Below are 22,161 nucleotides of genomic sequence, written 5' to 3'. Positions count from 1 at the left end.
CAGAACTCAAACTAAATGATCGTGTTCTAAGAGCCTCATCCACGGAGACGGCCAGGGACACAAGCTTATTTACCCATAGCTGAAGCTATCTTAGAACTGACATTTTATCTCCCAAAAACATCTCTTTGTGCTAGCAATCATATTCTGGCACTGAAATAATTACTTCCAAATATCAGTAAGGAAAAGGGAAACCTTACACATTTTAACAATCTCAAACCTCCACTTTCCCAGAAAGAGTGAAAAGAGAAGTGTAAAAAAAAAAAGACACCACAGCACCACAGGACCTTATAAGAGAGTTAAGAGCATATTCATTAGAAATGAAATACAAAATACAATGATGCAGCAGGATGAGGGGCAGCAGGTGAACAAAACCCCCACCATTCCCTATCCTCACCCCAGTCCAAGGAAATCACCTATATAGTACAAATCAGGGACATCAAATGGGGTAGAGGAGGGGTTTTACAAAGTGATTTTCTTGCTATACAGAAAATATATTATTTGCTGGAAGTCAATGCTGAGCTGTTAGGGGCCCAGGGCCATTAGTGCTCAAGAACATGCCTAAAGGTACACCGGCCCCTACTGTTTTCCCATGAGTTTGTTGAACACGCTGTGGATCTCTGGCTTTTTCTATGCTAGCTGTTCTGCTGTATTTTTCTGTAGCCAATCAGATGAACGCATCTGCTGCTGCAGGAGGCCAATAAGGTCACTGAGATTGGAACTACCAGCACAGGAAGATTCCTGGTGGCGGGATACGAAAATGACTTCATCTGTGCTATCTGCTTTGCCATCCTGATCTGACTGACAAGGCTGCTCCTTTTCTTCAGACAATATCTCCTGCTCTCGTTCTTCCAAAACCTTGCGGATCCGCTGCATACCTGCAATGATAAAAGGAAGGGAAACATTAGTGGGTGAGTCTAAGATACAAGGGTCTCCAAACCTCTCAGATCCAGAAAAATTTGGAGAATTGAAGGGAGAAAAAATGGAAAAACAAGAGGATAATAATTATAGGGTAGTTTAGGACTAAGGAGAGGAGGAAATGGTGCTGCAGATTCTCTAGTGGGAGGAAAAACAGAAGAAAGCATCACTCACCCAGCTGTAGTCGGTGGGTCTTGTCAGCAAAGATGATGCGGAACCATCCAGGTTCACTGCACTCAAAAGCTTTGCCACACGACAGGAGAACCTTGTTATCAAGAAAACGCCTCCAGAGCAACATCTCCTCCTCAAATGTTCCTGTCCGAAGGTACTAGGAGAGTCACCAGAAGGGCCAGAGGTTAGTCACCTATAGGCTAACTCACAGAGACCCCCATGAATTTGGATTCCCATGAGGTCTGCAAAGGCCAAGGGAGACACCTTTTACCTCTGAAATACAGCAGTTGTGATAGAAAGGAAGAAATGGAAAGGAAAGAGGCTTGAGAGCAGTAAGATTCCTGCAAGGAGGTAAATGCACAGGCAGAAAAAAGGAAAAGCATGCACAGAAATAGCAGGCCACCCGTCCCTCTGCTCATCAGACAACAGATGGGGCTCTAACAGAAAGCTTATCACAATATTGAACTTTCTCCTGGACAAAGCTGCACCATGAGGCTGCCCTCAACCCAGGAGAAGCCTCCTTTTCTAACAGTACCAACCTTTCGGAAATCAATCCAGACAAAGAAGCCTGCATTACGGTTGAGGAAAGGAACCCCAAGTGTCTTCAGCTCATCTGTCACATATGTATGGGCAGCTTTCAGGCGGGCACGGTTGGCCCTCAGGTACACCTGGTTGATCCATTCTAGCCAGGAGATTAAAAAAAAAAATTAATCACAAAGTGACTAAGGATAAAAATCACAAACTGACTAAGGTTTCTCAAATAGTCACAGTGCCTTTTTACATTTCAACCTTTTACAACTCCTTTTTTGTTTCCTCAAAAAGTAGAACTGGAGACAAGAATTATGTAGCAGTTTCATGCATGCACATATCTTCTTTACCACTCTGCCATGCTCATGGCTGGAGTGCCAGCACCCCAAGACCAGGACAAGGCTGGAAGTCCCCTCCCATTTCCCTCTTCATACAAGGTTGCGTTCCCTGCTCTGTACAACATTTGCTGCTTTTACACATATAGCTATCACACTTCTTCAGAGCTGCTCCTCCGTATCTGTTGATGAAGAACTCTGCCGAGAGTTCCTCTGTTATTGAACTGTCAGCCACAGCTTACAGAGGCAGCTTCAGGGTAATGGACAGCTGCTGACCACATGACTAAGAGGCCACTGGGGAAAGTAAAGGGACTGAATCTCCTGAAGTATCGAGATAACAGGACGGCATGAGGATCCTACATTAGCTACCAACTCACCTCTGTCCCTAAGTAGCTGTGCAACTTTGTGCTGGACTGGTCCACAGACCCCATGGAAATAACACAAAGAAGCCACTGCATTAGCAACATCTTGGTTCTCTGTATACAAAGTACCAAAACGAATCCCAGAGACAGCAAAATCCTGCAGAAGACACATAGAGACTACTGTATCGAACAGGAAGTTCAAGTAGGAATGGGTTCCTACTAACACTGCTTTGTTCTTTCTAACCCAAGGAGCCTGAAGTCAGCAGTAAGGAAGCCAAAGCACGGCAGAAACTGGCACTCACCTTGCTTATTCCCCACATCACATGAGTCCTCTGTGGATCAGGCAATCTGTATGTAGAAGGATGCAGATGGGCAATTAGTGTCATAGGTGCTGAAGTTTTGGATCACCAGTGCAGCATTGCAAAAATAGAGAGGCAGCATTACACAGCGGCAGTGCAGCACAGATCATCAGTCAAGCAGAGAAAATCCAAATCCAACCTGCCCTCAGAAGCAAAGAACTCCCAGGAACTAATTTTAGACACCATTTTTAAGTATTTCAGATGTAAGTACTTCAAATACTCACGTTAAGCACTGTATTTTTTGCACAGATTTCCTGCACATACAGAGTTTGCAAATGTAATACTAAAAATTGATACGTTTTCTAAGAATTTGAAGTAATTTTCCTTCTTTCAAACAATAATACCTTGAAGAAGGATATTCATAGTCACAGAATATCCCGAGTTGGAAGCGACCCATGAGAATCATCACTAATACCTAATAAAACCCATTCTCAAACCTCTAATAACACTGATCAGTCACTACCGTACGAAAAGAGAATGTAGACAGCAACAGAAAGCCTTTACAGTCATCAACAGAAATAAGAGAAAGAGGTAGCAATACCGGGGCAGGAAAGAAAAAGCCTCACTTTCAAGGAATGAAATATCTATTTCCAATTTTTTAGGGACTGTCACAAGCAAATACAAAAGCACACACTAAAAAAAAAAAAAAAAAAACCAAAACATACCACAACAGAAAATTAACCCACATTTTTCTTGCTAGTATTTTCCCTGCGCTTGAAAAAAATGCATTTGCCATTCGGAAATTATGAAAATAAAAAATTTTTAAAAAGCCCACAATATAAGGCAGATTCAGAATTTTCTAGCTCATGACTTAACTTCCAGTCACAAGTTCTCAGCAAGGCATCATGTTGAATTGTCACTGGAAGATGGCCAGGGAAGTAGGAGCTGATTTTACCTGTCCATGCCCAGGACACTGTGAAACGTGGCTGATTCATCAAAAACTGACAGCATGTAGATCTCATCTACTATCACATGCAATTCGTGTCTGCAAAAGGACAAAATGGAAATTAGAAAAGAATGCTGTTTCTGGCTGAGAAGCAAAGAGAAATTCAGAACCCTGCAAAGGCTACCTTTATACATCAAATTCTGCAACACAGAGTATTTTTTCGCAACTCAGTTCTATTATATTGAACTGTGTACACTGAACTGATTGAAGATATATCCAGATAATTGTCACCCACTGCAACTGTATAATGGGATAAAATTTCAGTCATTTCCAATGTACTTGTGAAAATTAACTCCTATATGTACTACCCCTCTAAACTACATTGTGGTGTTGTCCATTTGAAATTGGCCAAATTGCAGAGAGCATCCAGTGGTGAAGATGGGCAGCCATATTCAAATATCTCTTATTCTCTGCACATACAGAGAAAATGTGAGGACAGCACCACAGCATTTGCTAGGACTGTAAGTAAAACTGCAAATATTCCTTGATGCAAGTTGCCTTGTCCCTCCAGCCGACTGGATGGTCCACACTCCCTTCCCCCCACCAGCCCACTCTCCTCTCTTTACTACCTCTATGTGAAGAGAACAGGTTTGTTTTTTTTGCCTGACTGAGAAGATATTCACGGATAAATTAAGGTACAGCAAGTAGACCACCAGGCTCTGAAAGCCATATCTGCCTCTGGTTATCTCAGCCTTCCAAACTGGCATACCTTTTAGCAAATTCCAGGTAATCCCGTAGCTCTGACAAGGAGTAGATGTCCCCAAGGGGATTCTGGGGATTCAGAAGAATTAAAGCCCTTACAGTTTCACCCTGCAGAACACAAACAACACGATGGTAAGAGAGCATTCACCGTGGGATAAACTTTCAGTCTCCCCAAGGAGCAGTGAGCATGACGCAAGACTCCCCTTCAGCCTCTACTGTGATATTTCACCTCAAAAGTTAGATTTGTATGAAAAAGTTGTAGCCACAACTGACCTTTTTATAATGATGGCACTTGCAAAGTGAGCTGAGGAAAATATTATAGAATGAATCTATGAGTTTGAAAACGGTGAGTCTGCAGTGATTTCTGCTCATTTATAAGAAAGATGCCTTCTCATATTCTCAGAATAAAAGAAAATTCTCTCTGATCTGTATCAGCATTATTAAGTAGCAGATTACTGAAGATTGCCCACTAATAAGGCAAGAAAAATAGCAATTTGAGGTACATGGATGTGAATTGCTCATATTTAGAGCACAAGTGGCTGGAGTCAGAGCTGCTAATGATCTAAAGATGAAGCTAAACATACACTGGGTTTAGGATAATCTCAAAACTTACAGACTAAATATTCAGACAGGTAGCACACATCTGTATTTACCTTCTAGATTTGCCCCTCCCTACTTCCTGCAATTCATGCTGTTATTAGTGGATAAATCTGCATTACTGAGTAGAGCAGTCCATTTTGGGTAACCCAGCTGGCACTCCTGAAGGAAAAACCCTGCAAAGACCCTACATTTTAGTGTATGCCCAGGCATGCATGATACAGTGGGACTCCTCCAGGAATTGCTGCTGAATATTCTACCACAAGTGCAGGCAGGATTTGCAAGCAGCCTGACCTCAGGTTGTCTATAAGGACCATGAGAAAGCCAGGTGCTAGGTTTTGAAAATGTTTTGCTCTTCAGGTCACATCTGGGACCAGCCATCTCAGACATACTGTAGCTTTGACCAGTAATGTGAAGCTCATCTGTGCTCACCTCTGCCTGGGCATCCTGCAAGGCCTTTTCCAGTTTTTCCACAGTAAGCTGGAAAGGCCGAGTGCTTGTTCCAGTAATCTGAAACACATCACAAAGATAAAATTGAAAAGGCCAAATTATTTCAACAATCTGTCTTGAGCCATTCCACACAAAACAAAGTAAAAACCCAACAATAATGACTAGCATCCATCCCTTTATCCTTTTATACTGCAGAGAGAATAAATATATAAAATCAAAGAAATTTTCACCATAGACTGGCCACATGTAGAGAATTCTCTGGGTATCCTTAATGACTAAAGCAATGTCAGATAGCCATGCACTCTCACACCTCTGGGACAGACCACCTCCTATAGGACAATACATATGTCTGACTCCAAAATGGTCATTTTTCCCCACCAGGAGTCATTATTACATATTTTTAGGGAGCAAGACACAAGAAAAGACTAGAAACTAGATTTATGGTCTTCAACAAGTTTCTCGAAAACGATGTGTCCAATTTCCCAACCATAAATGAAACCACAGGCTGCTGCCTAGCCTTGTTTGGAGTCCCCAAAGCTTGGCACTTTCCTGTGCCAATTGTTTTTTAATTGTGGAGGTTGGTATTCCCTTTCCTCAACTCTTACCTTGCTGTCTAAATAGGCATACACCAGCTTGACGTTGCCATACAGGAAGACGCTCTGGGTGATACCACCATAAAAAGGAGTAGCAATCAAAACAGCCTCTGGAACCAAGACAACAAAACTTGTTAGCAACAGATTGCTGTCCTTCCTTCTCCTCTAACGGACTTCAGTTGAGCATGAAAGCCTATTTACAGTTATGCACTTTGGAAATATTTTAATGTTACAACTCTTTTCTCCACTTTCTTTCTATATCAATTCTGCAATCTTCTGCAAAAACTGGGACACTGTACACCCACCCTCAGTATTCCAAGTAAGCATAAGCATAGCCTACATTTCAGTAGATCAGTGCTAATTCCACATTATTTCACCTCCACAAAACAGTATTTAAACTAAGTAACACATTATTTCCTAGCAACAATAACAAAAAAAACCATTATTTTCCAGCAATCCACTTACCCCCTGGATCACACAGGACTGTAGCTAATGCAGAAAACAAAGAGCCACAACCATTCAGAACAATCACCTAGAGAAGAAAGAGAGAGGCTAGTGATAAATATGTCCATAGAAACACCACCACAAAATTTCTGACAAAACCAACAAAATACATTTTCTCCCTAATCCTCTAGCATGGATGTTCCCAGAATTTCCTGCTGACATCTCACTTCTACCAGAAACAACATTAATCCTGGACTCCGTTTCATGATACTTTGTCCAGTTGCCTCTTTATTATGTGTTATCTTCTCTTTGTGATAACAGCAGCTCCTACCTCCCACCAAATTAGTACAATAGCATAAACAGAAGCATAGAGAAGCAAGTTTGTCTCCTGTTTCTAGAAGACTGATGCACAGAGGCCCCGGGAGTTTCAATCCAAGCGTCAGGTAGAATCTGCTGCCTTGGAGAGGCAATGATTAGCAAACTGATCAGTGATGACTTCAGTTTATGTGAAGCAACAGTTTCTGCTGAGTTACTGCAGCCAGAAGAGCAGCAATAGTACTGGATCCAGCACTCAGCAAAAGCAGGACTCATGCATGCACCAAGCCCAGCCTGCACCCTTCCCAAATCAGAAAGTCCTGCAAAGACTCAGGTGTTGACACCTTCCTTATAACACCATCACAAGGTCTGAAAATATCTGTTCTTGCTAGGTGAAACTACCATTGGCTCAATGACAGATTTTGTCCTGAGGTGCAATAGCAGAATACTATGAAATTAAACTCATCAGAAACAACGGGCACTCTTTGTCAAGGCTGAGGGACATGAGCCCAGAAGGTCCCAGAGCTGAACGGGGAGATAGAAACACAAAGCCTCACTGGGAGCAATGGGATGAGGAGCTGGCACATAGAAGTAAAGAATAAGGCAAACACGCAGTAGAACTGAAATGTTTTGGCTGATGTGTGCATCAAAAGCAACTAAAATGGCTACGATCCAATTTCATTTACATGATAAAAGACTGTCATTCTACAAAATCATTTGTTTAAAAATATAAAATGAAATTGTTTGATAACAAATGGCAATACATTAGAATAGACACCAATGGAAAGTGGGTTACCCACATTTTCTGCCTTAAGAGGTGCAGGGGCCTTGCAGTAATAGGTCAAAAATCGAGCCACTTCCTCCCGTAAACTGAGAAAGACACAAAAGCAAATATTGATTCAGCTTATTCTCCAAGAGACTGGGCTTCCCCAGGTCCACATCTCAGGAAAATAAAGCCAGGGCACTGTAAAGTTTGATGCAGACAGCCCATGCCACAGATGGGACTGCTACACATGGCAAAGGCGTCACAGACAATGGCTATGGCTGCACAGATATTTCTGAAGAGCATTAAAGAGAACTGAAGGATTAAAGTCCTCGATGTTAACAGAGCTTCAAGGAATTTTCTTGAGTTAGCTCATTTGTTAATGTATAGAAAATTAGCATCTTCTCTTACATAAAATGATTTTAAACTGGATTTTCAAAGGATTTTAAGTTGGATGACCAATTACTGTTTTGAAAATAAAAATATGATTCTACGACCTGGAAGAAGTTTTAACTACTGTATAAGAGAAGCAGTTTGTACTCATCCGTTCTGTTTTCAGACAGGTACTCAAACAGAGAAGCATTACAGAAATGAGAGGACTTACAACATGTGTCCCTTCCAGTCGGGATACTGAAGCAGCAGTGGCTCCATGAGGTTCATATCGGTCTGTGTCAGCTGTGAGCAACAGGAAAACACATTAAAAGCACAGTCACCAATTTCGGAAACAGAGAGAGACAGAACCAAAGGGCAGGCACGCTTCTGCATAGACATGCACACACAGCACTTCAACAGCCTTAAAACTGGACTGAGAAAGCCACTGACCATCAGAATTAAGGCAGCTCGGAGGGGCAAAGAACAGCAAGCTGATCAGTGATAACTTCAGCTTATAGGAAGTGGGGGCTTCTGCCAAATTACTGTAGCCAGAACTTCACTGCGCAGAAATCTACAAAAAGGATGCCAAATAGTTCATTTTGTTCTTAAAGTCAGAATCACCTGAACTGTGTGAAAGCTTCACAGGCCCTTTTTATGTTTATGTTTAGATAAAGTATGCTTTACGTTGCTTTTATCTAAACATTTTCAGGATTGCAATTTTCAGGGTTTCACATAATCCAGTTCTATGAAGTTGCAAGGGAAAGTGCAGTCATGACTGGGGAATAGAGAAGAGGACATTTTACGTGAACAAAAAGAGAACAAACAAATGTTATGTACAATATACCTTGCAAATATTTGATAACCACCAAGTCTGTGAGTTAATACTAAAAGGACACGACAAGTAAGTGACGGTGCAAAGGGGAAGGGATATTTAACATGCAGTGCAAAAGTCTACCACATAATAACATGTCCACAGCATTCTGTATCAGTGCTTAATAACTTGTGCCAAGCTCTAGTGTTCAAAGACACTGTCCTCATCCCATCCCATGCAGAATTGCAACCTGACATATGAGATTCAAGTTCCTTCATTCACCTCTAGATGTTCTTGACGCCTGTGTAGCACAGAACTACATTCTCCTTAGACCTCCCTCCTAAACTTATCTAGATAATGCAACACAAAACTATCAGCAGACTCAGCTAAAAATGGCCGTGCAGTAATGAAGAGGAGAACCCTTAAGGATAATTGTCTAAGGACTAAGAAACCAGATGGGCCAACCAAAATGAAGATTATCTGAGATCTCATACCACATAATGTAAGCCAATTTAAGGGCCAAAAATTGAAGGCAGAAATACAGTACATTACTTTAATCTGTGGAAACTGAGTACTTACCGTCCCCAACAGCAACAAATTACTTTTTCCTACAATCTCAGCTGATGCTGCACCCAGTGAACCCTTTCTGTAACTCTGGGCTGTGATGAGGAAGCTGGAAGCAGTAACTTCTTGCCACGTGTGTGACAGCTCATCACGCTACAGCTCATTTCCACAACAAGGCTAATGAAGATGTGACTTGCTACTGTCTCCCTCTGCACTACTTGCTGCAGACACTGTATTAGTTTAGGGAAAGGATGGTGAAGGAAGGAAGGCATAACCTACACAGCCCATAGGGCACCTTCTGAGAGCACAGCCACCAGGCAGCAGCTCTGCCTTACCTGTTCCTTTAGCTGGAAGGCCAAGCGATGGGGTAGCATCCCCGAGTCAGTGGTGTGGGGGGAAGGAATAAAAGGAACATTTTGAGGGTGGTAATTGGTGGAATGGGAGTAAAAGTGAGTTTCAAACTGCAGAGACCAACTGTCAGACACTCGGCTACCTTACCCCCCCAGGCAGCTGCAGCTAGGAAAAGGGCAGCCTTCCCACCCAGGGGGCTGAATCTGAGAAATAATTTTAATGAAAAATCAAGAAACACCCTGCGAAGGCACAGCTTTGTTGTTCTCTTTTGCCTTTTTTTTTTTTAATGAGTTATGCCATTTGTTTCATGGAACTGAACAAAGCGTCCAACTAGTAGCTGCCCCAGTACGATTTTAAGAGATTTCATGAGATGTCACATTTGCTGCTGCCATCCTCTCAAACTTTAGATGAGTTCAGAACTGGGTGCTCAAACTGTGTAGCTTCACAATGGACAGAGTCAACGTCCTCTGTCCCTAGCTGTGAAGATTCTTGAAATTAAGAAGAGTCTTAAGTAGTTCTGAAACCTCCGTATTAAATAAAATGCGGTCAGTAGGAGAAAATGAAATGCATCTTATCTTCATTTAAGTACAGAGTCGTAAATATCTCAATGAGCCAAGTACACCCCTCCAGGGAAACACAATGAAAGAGAACAGAAAACTCTCTGTTTCTGTCTCTCGGGAAAACAACATCAGTAAGTGTACAAATAGCTGAATTCAGAAGTGGCTTTCAATAGTAAGAAATTCATGAGGAAAAATTTTTCCAGAGAAACCTCAACAGTGGCAATAACTCAAGGAAAGACACTGAGGAGAAACCACATATTATATTTGGTATTTCTCTTAGGAGCAGGACTTACCCGTTTGGACATCAGGTCAAAGCAGAGCTTATTCTCACTGGTGCCAAAATTAATTATACCCTAGAAAAAGAAATAGCATATAATTTGTGGACACACACTACACACACAAAATCAATGCGTATGTACATCATCTTAGCTATCATTCCACTGAACTGCCCCCAAAAAGCTTACCAAGAAAAGTCACAGCACAGTTCACGAAATAGTATATAATTAGAGAGTTATATATGCAGGTGTGTGCTCACAGACATATCTCAGACACTCCAGCTCTTAGGCAATAAGCTTTCTGCAAATGGATAAGTACTAACAGCTTATTCTTCTTTACAGAACGTTTAACTTATTCTTGAATTCACTCATCAGTGTGCATCTAACTACAAATACACGTGAAATAGTTCTGAGAAAACTGAGGTTTACACTTCTGCAGCGGTTTAAAGAAATGTTTTTGAAACATTTCTTCACCTAAATTTAGTTGTTTATCAGTCCGTCTGTTCCACTCCACTCACTCTTTCAAATGTCAAATAGCACACAGTCATGCAGAGTGGTTAAAACATTAAGTTTTCCCTCTGGAGAGGCAATTCTGCAGGGTCTGGCCCTGCTTATCTAACATGGCATTGGGTGCTGAAGAACTCCAGTCCATCAACACATATTCAACACCGGAAGAAGCTGGATAAACAAATTAAAAACATACATAAAATGGAGTCTAAGCAATTGGACGTGAATGGTGCTACTAAAGGTCAAGTCCAAATTTAGGTGTTTATCTACTTTTCACATTGTTAGTAGAAGTTAGTAGAAGAGCTAGCAGTTTGTGCCTCATAACACATCTCTTATCAAATAATTACTGTGCTTTTGGATCTTAATCTAGTTTGCGCCCCCCCCTACACCATGACTGCAGTTAGAGGTCAGAATAAAACATTCTGACATTTTCAAGTTGTTCGGGATGGAATGCTGGATCTATTTAAAAGTAATCCCCAGCTAAATCACGATTTCCGTTCGCTGTGTTTGTTACTCATTCAGTACCGAACACTAACATTCAGCCTCTGTGCCGCCAGGGGGTGCGTGAGGAGCTGCGCACCGAGCAGCGGAGCTGTAACGGGCAGAAAAAGTGCCGAGCGTTAGTTAAGAGACTCACTCACGTTGGGGTTCGTGTCTTCATCGTACTTGTCAGCGTGGTACGCTTTGTACCCCTCCTCGTCAGAGCCCCGGAAGATGTTGGCGACGTTACCGCGAGCGGAGAGGTACGGGCTGCGCCGGAACCCCTCCGGGGGGCAAAAACCACACGTGTCACCCCGGCTCACGGCCAGCCCTCCGGCCCTCGGCCCCCGCTGGTCGCCTCCTCCCACCCGGCCCGTCAGTTCCGACAGCGTTTGGCTGAAGTCCAGGCCTCGAGGCATGGCCAGGGAAGGGGATGCGCCGCCGTGGCTCCGCTTCAGGATGCTGAGCATCTGGGCGAAAACGTCGAACATGCGGAACTCGTGCTCCCGCTCCAGCTCGAAGCGCCGCTGCTCCAGCTGCATCCGCCGCTCCTCCACGTCCAGGTCCCGCTGGAACCGCCGCTCCTCCATCTGCAGGAAACGCTCCTCCATGGCCCGCTGTGACGTCAGGGTCTTCAGCAGGAGGTCGTCGAGCGGGTCCTTCACGCGCTGGCCTTTCCGCTTCTTCCGCAGGCGGTGCAAGGCGGAGAAGCCGGGCCGAGGAACTACGTTCTGCATCCGGGATGAGTTGGCCATGCTGGGCTCACTGAAACCTGTGGTTGTGTGAAAGTGGGAAAAAATGAAACACGAGGCAAGTTAAATGGTGCGGACGTGCTTTGCTGCTTCCCACTACCTGACCTCAAATACACTACAGCAGGATTTTTAGGGAAAACAAAGCAAAATCAGTCAAGTACATCTTGGAGTTTGCAACTTTGTTTGCAGTCTTTGACTTCACACGCCGGGTTCACCACTGTGCTGCAAGCCACTGATCTGGCTCTCACTTGGTTTCTGAATTAACCCCAGTGATCACTACTGGGGTTAATTCAAGGATCCTGCCCTCGGCTACCCACGCACTCACCATGGTAAGAAGGACATAGCTCAGAATGATTTGGGTTGGAAGGGACCTTAAACATAGTTTGGTTAAGATCACCATAGCCGTTCTTCCTGATCTCAAAAATGAATCTCATATACTGACCATCACCTCTTTGCTTCCCAAGAAGGCTGTACTCTTCCATCAGCCTATCCTAGACTGGTTGGAAATCACCACGATCTGTAGAGCCTATCTTTCTGTGCACCCAAACAATGGCCAATTGCACTCCCAGCACAGATCTCTTATCTCCTGTAAACAGATCAGCTGTTTCTACCAGTGATTTCAAAAAATGTCTTCTTTCCAAGTTCTAGTTAGCAGATTAGGAAGCCAGGCAACGATTATCCCCAAGTATTCTCTGTTGCTGAGTATCCTAAAAGATGAGATGCGGAAAACATTCAAATAGAATATGAGAGAAGTTTCACCTGCATGTTTACAGGTTGCAATGGAAGAAGAGCGTCTCCTGATACAATTCAGCATGAGGACTGCAGACAGCCCTGGTCACATTCAGTCAATACCAAAAAGCATGCAATTTTTCTTTTTCTTTTTGGGAATAATGCATGTACTGTCTGCATTACACAGAGAAATCTAGCACAAATGTCTATCCCAGCTTAGAGTAGATGCTCCAGTCCTTTGGAGTTCATATGCAGCATTTAGCCTAGAGCAGTAATTTTAGATTTTATTTACCTGCGCCAAGACACGTGTCAGGAACTGCCAGAAGACAACTAATGCTGTTACCAGCCTTCTACTTTAAAGGTTTTTGGGACATGAAAAACAAGAATCAGTGCAAAAAAAATCAGGTGTCTCTCTGTGCACCAGTACAAAACCTTCTCTTTCCAGGAAACAAGGCAGCAACCCTATGCTGGAATGCAGAAGTCTATCCCTACCTGAAGGTGAAACACTGGTTTCAATGGGAATTTCCACCCTGGAGATGGGAGAGTCATTCTGGGCCCTTTCCAGGAAGGCTCTCTCCATCTCATGCTCTTCGGGGCAGCCCTGCTGGTAAGACACAGCTGCCGGGGGCTCTGGGCTCAGGCAGTGCTCGTCAGAATTCACCTCCTCGCATTTGATCTCCATCAATTCGGCGTGCTGGGAGTGCCCAAAGTGCAGGGCAGAGGCAGCGAACTGGTGGTGGTAGCCATCCATCATGCCGCCCGGCAGCACCTGGCTGGCCATCACACCGCCGCCCATGGGCCCGTAGGCCAGCGCTGGCCGGCTGTTGAGCACTCGGTCCATCACATCGTAGAACTTCCAGGTGCGGCCGCCCCGCGGGGCCTTGCTGTTGTCCTTGATGCGCCGGTACTCCAGCTTCATCTTCTTGATCTTCTCGCGGCACTGGTCCCCGGTGCGGTGGATGCCCTTCTCGCGAGCACCTCGGCGATGCGGTTGAAGACGTGCTGGTTGCGCAGGCAGCTCTCCAGCTCCAGCTGCACCGACTCGTCCGCCCACAGCTGGAGCAGCTCCACCACCTCGGGGTCCGACCAGTTGCTGCCGCGCTCGTACTTCTTCCCCCGAAAATCCATCCCTCCCGGGGCCGCGGGCTCGCCCCTCCCCCCGGCTCCCGGCGCCCCGGGTCGAGCGGGGCCGTGCCGGGCCGTGCCGGGGGTCGCTGCCCTACCCCTCGGGGCTGCCCTTTGGCCGGAGGAGCCTCTCGCACCCGGTCCCTCACGGCTCCTGCCCGTCTCGGCCCCTCGGTGGCCTCGTACGGCCGACGCCGCCGCGCTTGGCACGGCTCGGCACGGCTCGGCACGGCTCGGCACGGCCCATCCGCTACAGCCGGGCGGAGCGAGCTAGTGGGGAGCCGGGCCGGCATGTTCACATCCGGGGTGACAGCACATGCGTGCAGCCTTATTCCGGGATAACTTTAGTCCGTGCCAGTCTCTCGCCGCGTTCCCGAGCCGCGCCGGGCCGAGCGCAGCGGCACGGAACCTCTCCCCGACCCCCGCCCTCCTCCCTCGGCCCTGCCCGGCCCTACCCGGCCGGTAGGGCTGTGCGGGGTCAGGGCCGTGCCGAGCCGTGCCGTGCCAGAGCCGCCCCGCCCCGGGGAGGTGCCCGCTCCCCCAGTCCCGCCCGCCGCCCCGCCCCTGTGCCCCGCCCGGCCGTGCCAGGCACGGCTCGGCTCGGCTCGTCGGCCCCTCCGGGATTGTGCGGAGCGGTCTGTTTTGCTTCAAAAAGAAACCCGGCGGACATCGCGGGGAGCTCCCAGGAGGAGCCGTGCCTGTGCCTCGGCTCCGGAACGAGCCGGGCCGTCCGCGTTGGGGCACCTTAGAGCACGGAGCATAGAACGGCACAGAGAACCCTCACGGCACCTGGCCGTGCTCCTGGGGCACAGAGTGCTGCGGCCGGGCCCTGCAGGGGGTGCTGCAGCCCCGCGAAGCCCCACCCGGCCCGGCGGGATCGCGGCGCCCCGGCGGTGCCCGCGGCCGCCGTCAAAGCGGGGCTGTCCGGGGCTCCGCGCACTGCGTGCTGCCGCTGTTAGTGTTAGTGGGAAGAGCTTCTGACCGAAACCCTGAAATCACAGAGAATCCCTGAAATAAAGCACATCGACCAAAATGAATGCTGGACCTGCGTCCCCCAAGGCAACCCTATTTTTTCACTAATTCTTCCATCTCTGCCGTGCAAAGCAGGTGTACCGTTTGCCTGGTGCTACCAGGTGCCTATTTTAATAAGCAGACTCAGCATACGGCCGTGAGAGAAGCCGAGGTTTGTAAGATTCTGTTCCCGACATACGCCTCGAGGCTGCCCGCAGAGGGCAGTAGGAGTGCCTCCAGAAACCTTTGTAAAGCAGAGCTGGGCAAGGAGGGGAAGGGAAAGAGAATCGTGGTTATTAAGCACCTTGTTATCCCGAGACAGACTTTGGGGGGCTGAGGAGGAGTTAATTCTGTAACCAATTGAACAGCATGTTGGGTTTTCTGTAAGTTCTGGGCAGGAGCACTGGACGTGCCCAAGTGCTGGGCGTTTCCCACCCTCACACTCAGTGCCTGTCCACACAAAGAACAGGGGAACAGTGTTTTTCCCATTTCCCGTGGGAATGGCTGTGGTAAGAGGCAGGCCTGCGCATTCACACAATCCCGTTAGTGCATCCCACTAATGGGGTTACCTGGAGCAGGAAGCAGGTGCTGTGGGGAACTGTGTCAAAGGCCTTATTGGAGTCCAGATAAGAGACATCAGTGGCTCTTCCCGTCTTCAAAGACATGTAGGTATCTCTCTCAAAGCTACCTGCATTCTTGTAGGTCCAGCTGTCATAGCAACATTTCTGTGGGTTGTGGCTGACTATGGGGGAAAGCCATGACGAAGAGAGTGGAAAAAGTTAATGGCTCTTACTGGTGCATGAGCACTCTAAGCTACTTCCCTCTTGACATGCTGTTTATATTAGCCCATCGTGCATTTTTATTTGTTTGGTTTCTTTGCTTTTTGGCCATTGCTTCTTCTCAGGCTGGATCCGGTCAGTACTGCGAGTTCTTTGCAAGGAGACATGCAAATGTTTTCTCCCTGTCCACTGTGGGAGAATGATGCGATCAGGGCCCACAGACACAGCCAGAAGCCCCTCAGCTGTGTGCAGGCCTTGAAGCCAATAGTTGCGGATCTCAGAAATCCCAGCTTGATACGATAATTTGATTGCTCTAATCACAGAAAGTTTTTTTTCTGACATGGTTATGCTTTATGCATAAAGAGATACTAACACACTAGCAAATTTCTTTGGGAACACAGTGATAGCCTGCAGGGATGTGTGTTTCTTTGCCTGCAAAGTCACGACATGCTCGCACTAGAACTGCACCACTGAGGTAAACTCAAGTGATAAAATTTCATAGGCAACCACGCAACAAACCCAGGTCTCAGCCTTTCTCCCTCTCCCTGGCTGCACTGTCACTCCACTTGCTGCAAGATTTTGCCCCTCCAACTTGTAAGTAATGCATATTAAAGATCTGTCACCATTTGCCTTAAAAGAGAAAAACAAAAGGCGAGGAAAGGAGCCAACTAACTGGCCCTTATCTACTGTTAAATATAGACACAGTGATCTTCCTTCTTGGTCTGGTAGGGGAAGCAGTTAGATATAACCACGGGTGAGAATCCTCCTATATTTTCATTTATAACAACAAGCAGTTTACATAGCTCATGTAGTTATTTCAGGCAGAAGCTAAAACTGGGATTATGTTTCCTGTAGCACGACCTGAGCAGGACCTATTCATCCATAGTCTTTCCTAACCAGGGGGTCAGAAATGCCAGCAGCAAAGATTTTTGCAGGGGAAATTAAGTGTTTATGTACGGTGGGAAACCAAGTTCATAACAAAGCCTTTCCCACACAGCTGTAACGCTGCCACGGGTGTCCTTGCTTTGCTCATGGCTCAGTGCAGCTCAGCCCCATTCTGCTGCAGCCTCGCTGCACTGATGGTGGATCCTTGTCCTCATCCTGACATTCTTTTCTGCTCTGCCGGGCCTGAGAAGAACACACTACTCATATTTATGGGTAGCTTTGTGCCAGAGGCTGAGGCCACAAAACTCATATCTGTTTGCTCACTGAACAGAGAGCTGTGGGTGTAACATGCACGTACCCAGCGAGCTCAGCTGCACTCGGCTTCTTCTTGATCCAGGTGCAGTTCTCAAAAGGTAATATTCCCCTCACATGTTGTCAGTTCTGGCTACCTTTCTGACTTTTTCCTTTTCTTTGTGGCCAGACAGTGAGAGCTGCAGATCTTTCTGTTCTCCCTCCCTCATTCTCCACATCTTGTGCAACAGCTTCAGTGATGTTGCCCTTAAGAACCCTGCAATTGCTCTTTGGATTCTAGGAACATGATCTGTCCTCCTGTAATTATCAGGGCATTCAGAAAGCAGCCTAAATTACAGTGAGACAACATGGTCCTGCTGACCTCCATTACACCAGCTGTACGATGTGTTGGTGCCTCATCCAAGTAAATCATGTTTTTCCAAACTTGGTGTGGAAATTCCAATCTTTATAAGGCAAACTTTCAAGGATGGTTTGGAGAAATCTGAGTGGCTGTGCAAAGGACTGAGTGACAGGGAAGCTTCTGAACTGCCTGAAGTCAATTTCTAGGCAAGCATAAAGTTTTTGCCAGCTTATCATTTCAGTTCAATTAACTACACTGAATTGATTGCTTTCGGGAAAGTAGACACGACCTCTTGCCCTGATAGACATGCAACCTGTCGTTACTATTTGGAAAGTAAAATAAGGCTGAAGTCATCAATAAAAGCGTGCAGGTACCTCTGCTATCTTTGTTTCCAAAAGAGCTGCAAAGCTTCTCTCATCATAGAACATAATCTCCTGCCTGTTCTCTTTGCCTGGCACAGACCTGCAGTGGTGCAGCCCAGACCACTGCAAAGCCAGATTATCAGCAGCTTGAGACTGCAAGAGGAGCCTTTTGGCCCAAAGGACCGTCTGGTTTTTGCAGCTATGCTGTCTACATTCTCTGATGTGCTCTCTTGTTATTTACTTCCCTACCTATAGCAGCATTACTGTGACACAGTTCCTGGAAGACACAAGCATTTTTTATCTCCAGTTAAAAACTCCCCAGTCTCCCTAAGCAGCCTGCTCAGTATACTCACTATGAGAAAGGTTTTCTAATGTCCAGCCTGTATGTCCTCCACCACTGCACAAGGTGTAAGGGAGGTTTCTTGTCCTATCTATCACCAACTGAAAAAAAGTCTTCATTCTTTTGCAGCAAGTGAAGAGGTTAGCATGCAGTTTTCTCAGCAAACTTAAAAAAATGCGGAGATAATCCTCTCTAGACTTCTGATTATTTTTGTTTTTCTTCTCTAAGCTCTCTCATAAACCAATCTACAGCTTTAGGGAAATGTGGTTGCTACAGTCAAGCATTATACTACTGACAGAGCTGCATCAGTACTAAACAGAGAGAAGAGGCTTTTTCAGAGACTGCACTCATGTCCATCTGTCCAATGATAACACTGATCTCTGAACAGAGAAGTACCTTCATATTGTGACTCGTTAAGACCATTAAAACCTAAAACCTTCCTACCTGCTTTCCTACAAGCTGTTCTCTGACTCGTATTTCTTCAGTGGATTATGTATTTCTGTGCTGTGCCTGTCTGTATCAATTCCTTTTCTGTTTGGTCCCCCAGCTTCTGAAGACCACTTTGACTTCTGATCCTGTTCCCTACATGTTCCCCATGCCTCCTGGCATGACACTGTCATCAGGCTCAATGAACATCGTTTCTGTTGCACTTACAAAGCCACTAACAACAAGACTGACCAACCTGGGAGGGTCCCCTGCAACCCCCTTCCCATCTGATGCAAAACCCTAAGGACTTTCTTCTAAATAGGCTTCTCTTTGAGGCTGCACATCCATATTCCACCAATTTTACCCAGAGTGTATATATATATAGTTGGTTTGTGAATATCATGGAAATGAGTGTGAATAGCCTTACTGTAGTGGGAATAAAGGACATCTCCTTTTTCTTCCCTGGTTGCTTATTCTGTCAGGAGGGAGGAAAAAAAAAAAAAAAGAAAAGAAAGAAAAAAGGAAAAGGGCAGTCTGTTCTGGTAGAATTTCTTCTTGACAGTCCTGTATGCCTGCAACTTATCACCTTGTTATCTTCAAGACTCTTACGCACAGATCGTTTGTTCCACTTTTTCCAGGAACTGGGATGACTTCTGTTAGGTTCCTTTTACCTCTTTCTCTCTCTTTTCTTCAAAGACAGTTATTACGTGTATCCTTTTCCTACATCTTGGAATCTCATTCATTTCCTATTATATCTCAGCAATAATTCCTAACACTTATGCTGATGTCTCAGCCAGTTAGTTCCCTGAACACTGGACTTCATCAGGTTCAGGGAGTATCTCAGCAAGCTCCAATCCATCAGAGATTGTTCTCCCCTGCTGCTTCTGAGCCAACCCATTCTTCAAAGCAGAACACCACACATGCTGGGCCTGACCTCATTACCTTTTCCAGACACCACTGTTCCTTCACACTCCCACTGCAGAAGCAGCACACACTGATTAGCAAGCAAAGACTTTGCATTACAGTGGTGCAAACCCACACAGGAGGTTCTCACAAAGTTCTGCTAGTCCAGAGCTGGTTTGATCCAATAGGCAGCTCCTGCACCCCAATACCCAGTATGTTCTCCCCCACCAGCCAGATTATGGTGAGCTGACTAACAGTCATCTGACTGCACTGGTACAGTTCCAAAAAGAAGGAAAAAGTGACTCAAAAATCTAGCTGCTAGTCATCCCTGTATTGACTTCTACTTGGAAATATCTCATGAGTACTTATGACCATAACCCAACAACACGGTTGTGCAGCTGGCTCCCAATTATAAGAAAGAGAGGCATGGAGCAATTCAGTCACTTTCCAGCAATCAAAAAGGACATGTACAAAGAAATACTGATAAAAGATGCTGGTTGTTTTGGCCAAGCTCACTGCCTCAACTACAGCAGCATCAGTGATGAAGATCTGGGCTACCCCAGAAATGAGCCAGACCTGTTGTCTGAATCTAAGTTTATTAATATTTCTACAATTGGAGCTCTAAAGCAAGTCTCCTAGAAAAAGGGATGTCAGGATGAATGTTTGTAAACATTTAGCTAATTTGTTGTCTAAAGCAAACCAAAATATTTCCCAAACCTTATAGCTGAAGCAAAACACAGCTAGAGTAACATTTTGCTCTTACCTGTGGACTTAGCCAGCAAAAATAGGCTGTCAGTATGTCAATCAGCCAGATGTTCCTCCAGGATCCTAGGCACAGCTCCTGTTGTACTTCTGGCAAAAAGCTGAGGAAATGCTCTTTTTCGTAGCTGTTTACTTTGTCAGGTGTGCTCATTAGACCTGGATTGCATCAAGGAGCTCCCAGAAAAGCATGTGGGAGAATCACACCCCCCTCGCAGGCTTTTCCCAACCAGAGGGCATGTCCTTGTGCCCTCAGCTAGAGTCATGTGCCTTGCCCTATTAAAGAGCAGTATGTGCATTAGTTATCAATCAATGGGCACAGGCTTCCTGGGGTGAAGGGAACACTTGGAAATTACAGCTATTGCTAGAAATTTCTGAAAATGATTCCTCTCAGGCTGACAGGGGATTTTATTGCATTAAGTAAGAGGACAGAGTTTGTGTTGCTGCTTTTGGCAAACCTTCCCTTTAAGAACTCTGTTTCAGTTCAAGCTGTACTGTGTTCAGACATTTTAACTGGATGATGTTTACTGAGCTGTTCTCAAGCAGTGATTCATTCTGAAGAACTTCAGAAAAGTTCTAAAAACATTGAAGAAAACATTTCTAGATTTTTAAGTGAAAGGCAGTTGAGCTGCTCTCTGGTCCAGACATCAACAGCAATCAGACATCAGTGTCCCAAGGAACTCCAGCACACTCTGCTTTGCCACCCCAACATTCAGATTTGCAGAGATTTGAGGGCTTCTGTAGAGATCTCTTCCTAGCCTGAGACTACCCCAAGCAGGTTACTGTTCCAGAGGTTGAAGCAATGCTTGAGACCCTGCTTTTCACTGCAAGTTGAGGCCTCTTTGCAGGGACTCTCAAGCCTACTGAAAACCAGTCCTCACTGCTGACATGCTGACACTGTTTTTCCAGTGCAGTACATGGTGGCAAAAGAATCTGCTGTTTTTGTAAGTGATTTTTAAAAATAGTTTTTCTGTTAGTGAGTCAGGGTCGTCATGCCCCAAATACACCCAGAGGAGGTGTGCAATGCTCAGAAGCAAATGGAAATTTTCCCATCATTGCTGCTCAGCTTGGTATGGGTGGGTGACTGCAAGAGATGAAAGAACATTTTCAGTCTCTATTTCAGTCCTCAGTGCATCTGGCAATGCTTCTGAGAGGCTTTTGTGCCGCAGGAGTTGCACAGTGGGCATGGAGCAGAGGTCAGCTCCACTCAAATCCCCTGTCTGGGCCACCGGGATGTGGCCAAGATCACCACCAACTTCACTGGCCCAGAAGAGGGAAAAGAGAACACCAGTGTTCAGAGGTGAGCTGAGTGGCCTCAGCATGGGGCAGGTGTCTATAGATAAGCCTGTCCTCAAAGGCCTCCATCCTTCCTAAATTAGGGACAGGTGGGGAGAGAAAACCCTATCAAAGTCTTGCAAACGAAAGCCTTACATCACATTCCCACCTTCAAATCCTTTGGTCAGTCCTGTCCCCATCAGGAGTATATTCCCCACCTTTAAGAGACCTTGCTTTAATGTAACTCACAGTTGACTTGCCCTTAAAAGATCCCTTGCTGGCTAGACTTAGTTCACTTCCCTTCACCCTGTCATCCGTGGTTTTGAGTGCATTGCAACAGGCTGAGAAGTATAGTTATCAATAGTGTAATTACCTGCAGACCTTCCCTTTGGAATGTGTGCATTATCGCCATCTTGCTTTCCTCTGTTTTCCCATGTTTCAGTTTGGCTGGAACTGCTTTAGTTCAGAAGGGACCAAGATTACAGCAACTTTTATGAAAGAAATTAGTCACATTTCAAGCCAGCTATTTAGAAATGATGAATACCACACAGAAGAACCATTAAGACTGTTTCTGGGCCAGAGGTCGTGACTGAAACAGGCTATTTGTCCCACAAGGAAACCTGGCTTTTTCCCACTGGAAGCAAAAACTATTTTGGCAAGCAGAGGCATCATACATGGAAGGGTGTCCTGCCTGTGCCCACACTCCTTCAGTCTGATGGATGGGATTTTACTAACTCAGTCCCCATGAAATTCCTTAAAGTTC

At 45.6% G+C, this 22,161-nt stretch overlaps 1 protein-coding gene across 4 annotated transcripts; it reads right to left on the bottom strand.

Annotated features, from left to right (window-relative positions):
- Positions 1-285: 285 nt before the first annotated feature.
- Positions 286-20,442, bottom strand: ACCS (1-aminocyclopropane-1-carboxylate synthase homolog (inactive)). Of its 4 annotated transcripts, none has more exons than XM_085224601.1 (16): positions 20,128-20,442; positions 11,562-12,172; positions 10,432-10,491; positions 9,563-9,574; positions 8,085-8,155; positions 7,518-7,587; positions 6,424-6,490; positions 5,971-6,068; positions 5,348-5,425; positions 4,326-4,426; positions 3,566-3,655; positions 2,614-2,659; positions 2,327-2,468; positions 1,626-1,768; positions 1,090-1,243; positions 286-875 (listed from the first exon to the last, which is right to left on the bottom strand). In XM_085224601.1, the coding sequence occupies exons 2-16, from the start codon at positions 12,153-12,155 to the stop codon at positions 628-630; spliced, it is 1,974 nt and encodes a 657-aa protein (XP_085080727.1). In that variant the 5' UTR covers positions 12,156-12,172; positions 20,128-20,442; the 3' UTR covers positions 286-627. The 4 variants fall into 4 exon arrangements, with proteins under 4 accessions (XP_085080727.1, XP_085080724.1, XP_085080726.1 ...); XM_085224598.1 differs by lacking the exon at positions 20,128-20,442 and adding an exon at positions 13,374-14,507; XM_085224600.1 differs by lacking the exon at positions 20,128-20,442 and adding an exon at positions 12,912-13,147.
- Positions 20,443-22,161: the final 1,719 nt, after the last annotated feature.

Source organism: Meleagris gallopavo, chromosome 5 (assembly GCF_905368555.1).
Source record: "Meleagris gallopavo chromosome 5, MGAL_WU_HG_1.1, whole genome shotgun sequence".
NCBI lineage: Eukaryota > Metazoa > Chordata > Aves > Galliformes > Phasianidae > Meleagris > Meleagris gallopavo.
This window is presented reverse-complemented; position numbering and strand designations above follow the sequence as displayed.

Coding starts and splice junctions, on each gene's coding strand:
- ACCS (XM_085224598.1), bottom strand. CDS start 13,800: ATGAAGCTGGAGTACCGGCGCATCAAGGACAACAGCAAGGCCCCGCGG. Junction 6,491..7,517: donor CACCTCTTAAGGCAGAAAAT/GTGGGTAACCCA, acceptor TTTCTTCTCTAG/GTGATTGTTCTGAATGGTTG. Junction 1,769..2,326: donor ACAGCTACTTAGGGACAGAG/GTGAGTTGGTAG, acceptor TCTCCTGGCTAG/AATGGATCAACCAGGTGTAC.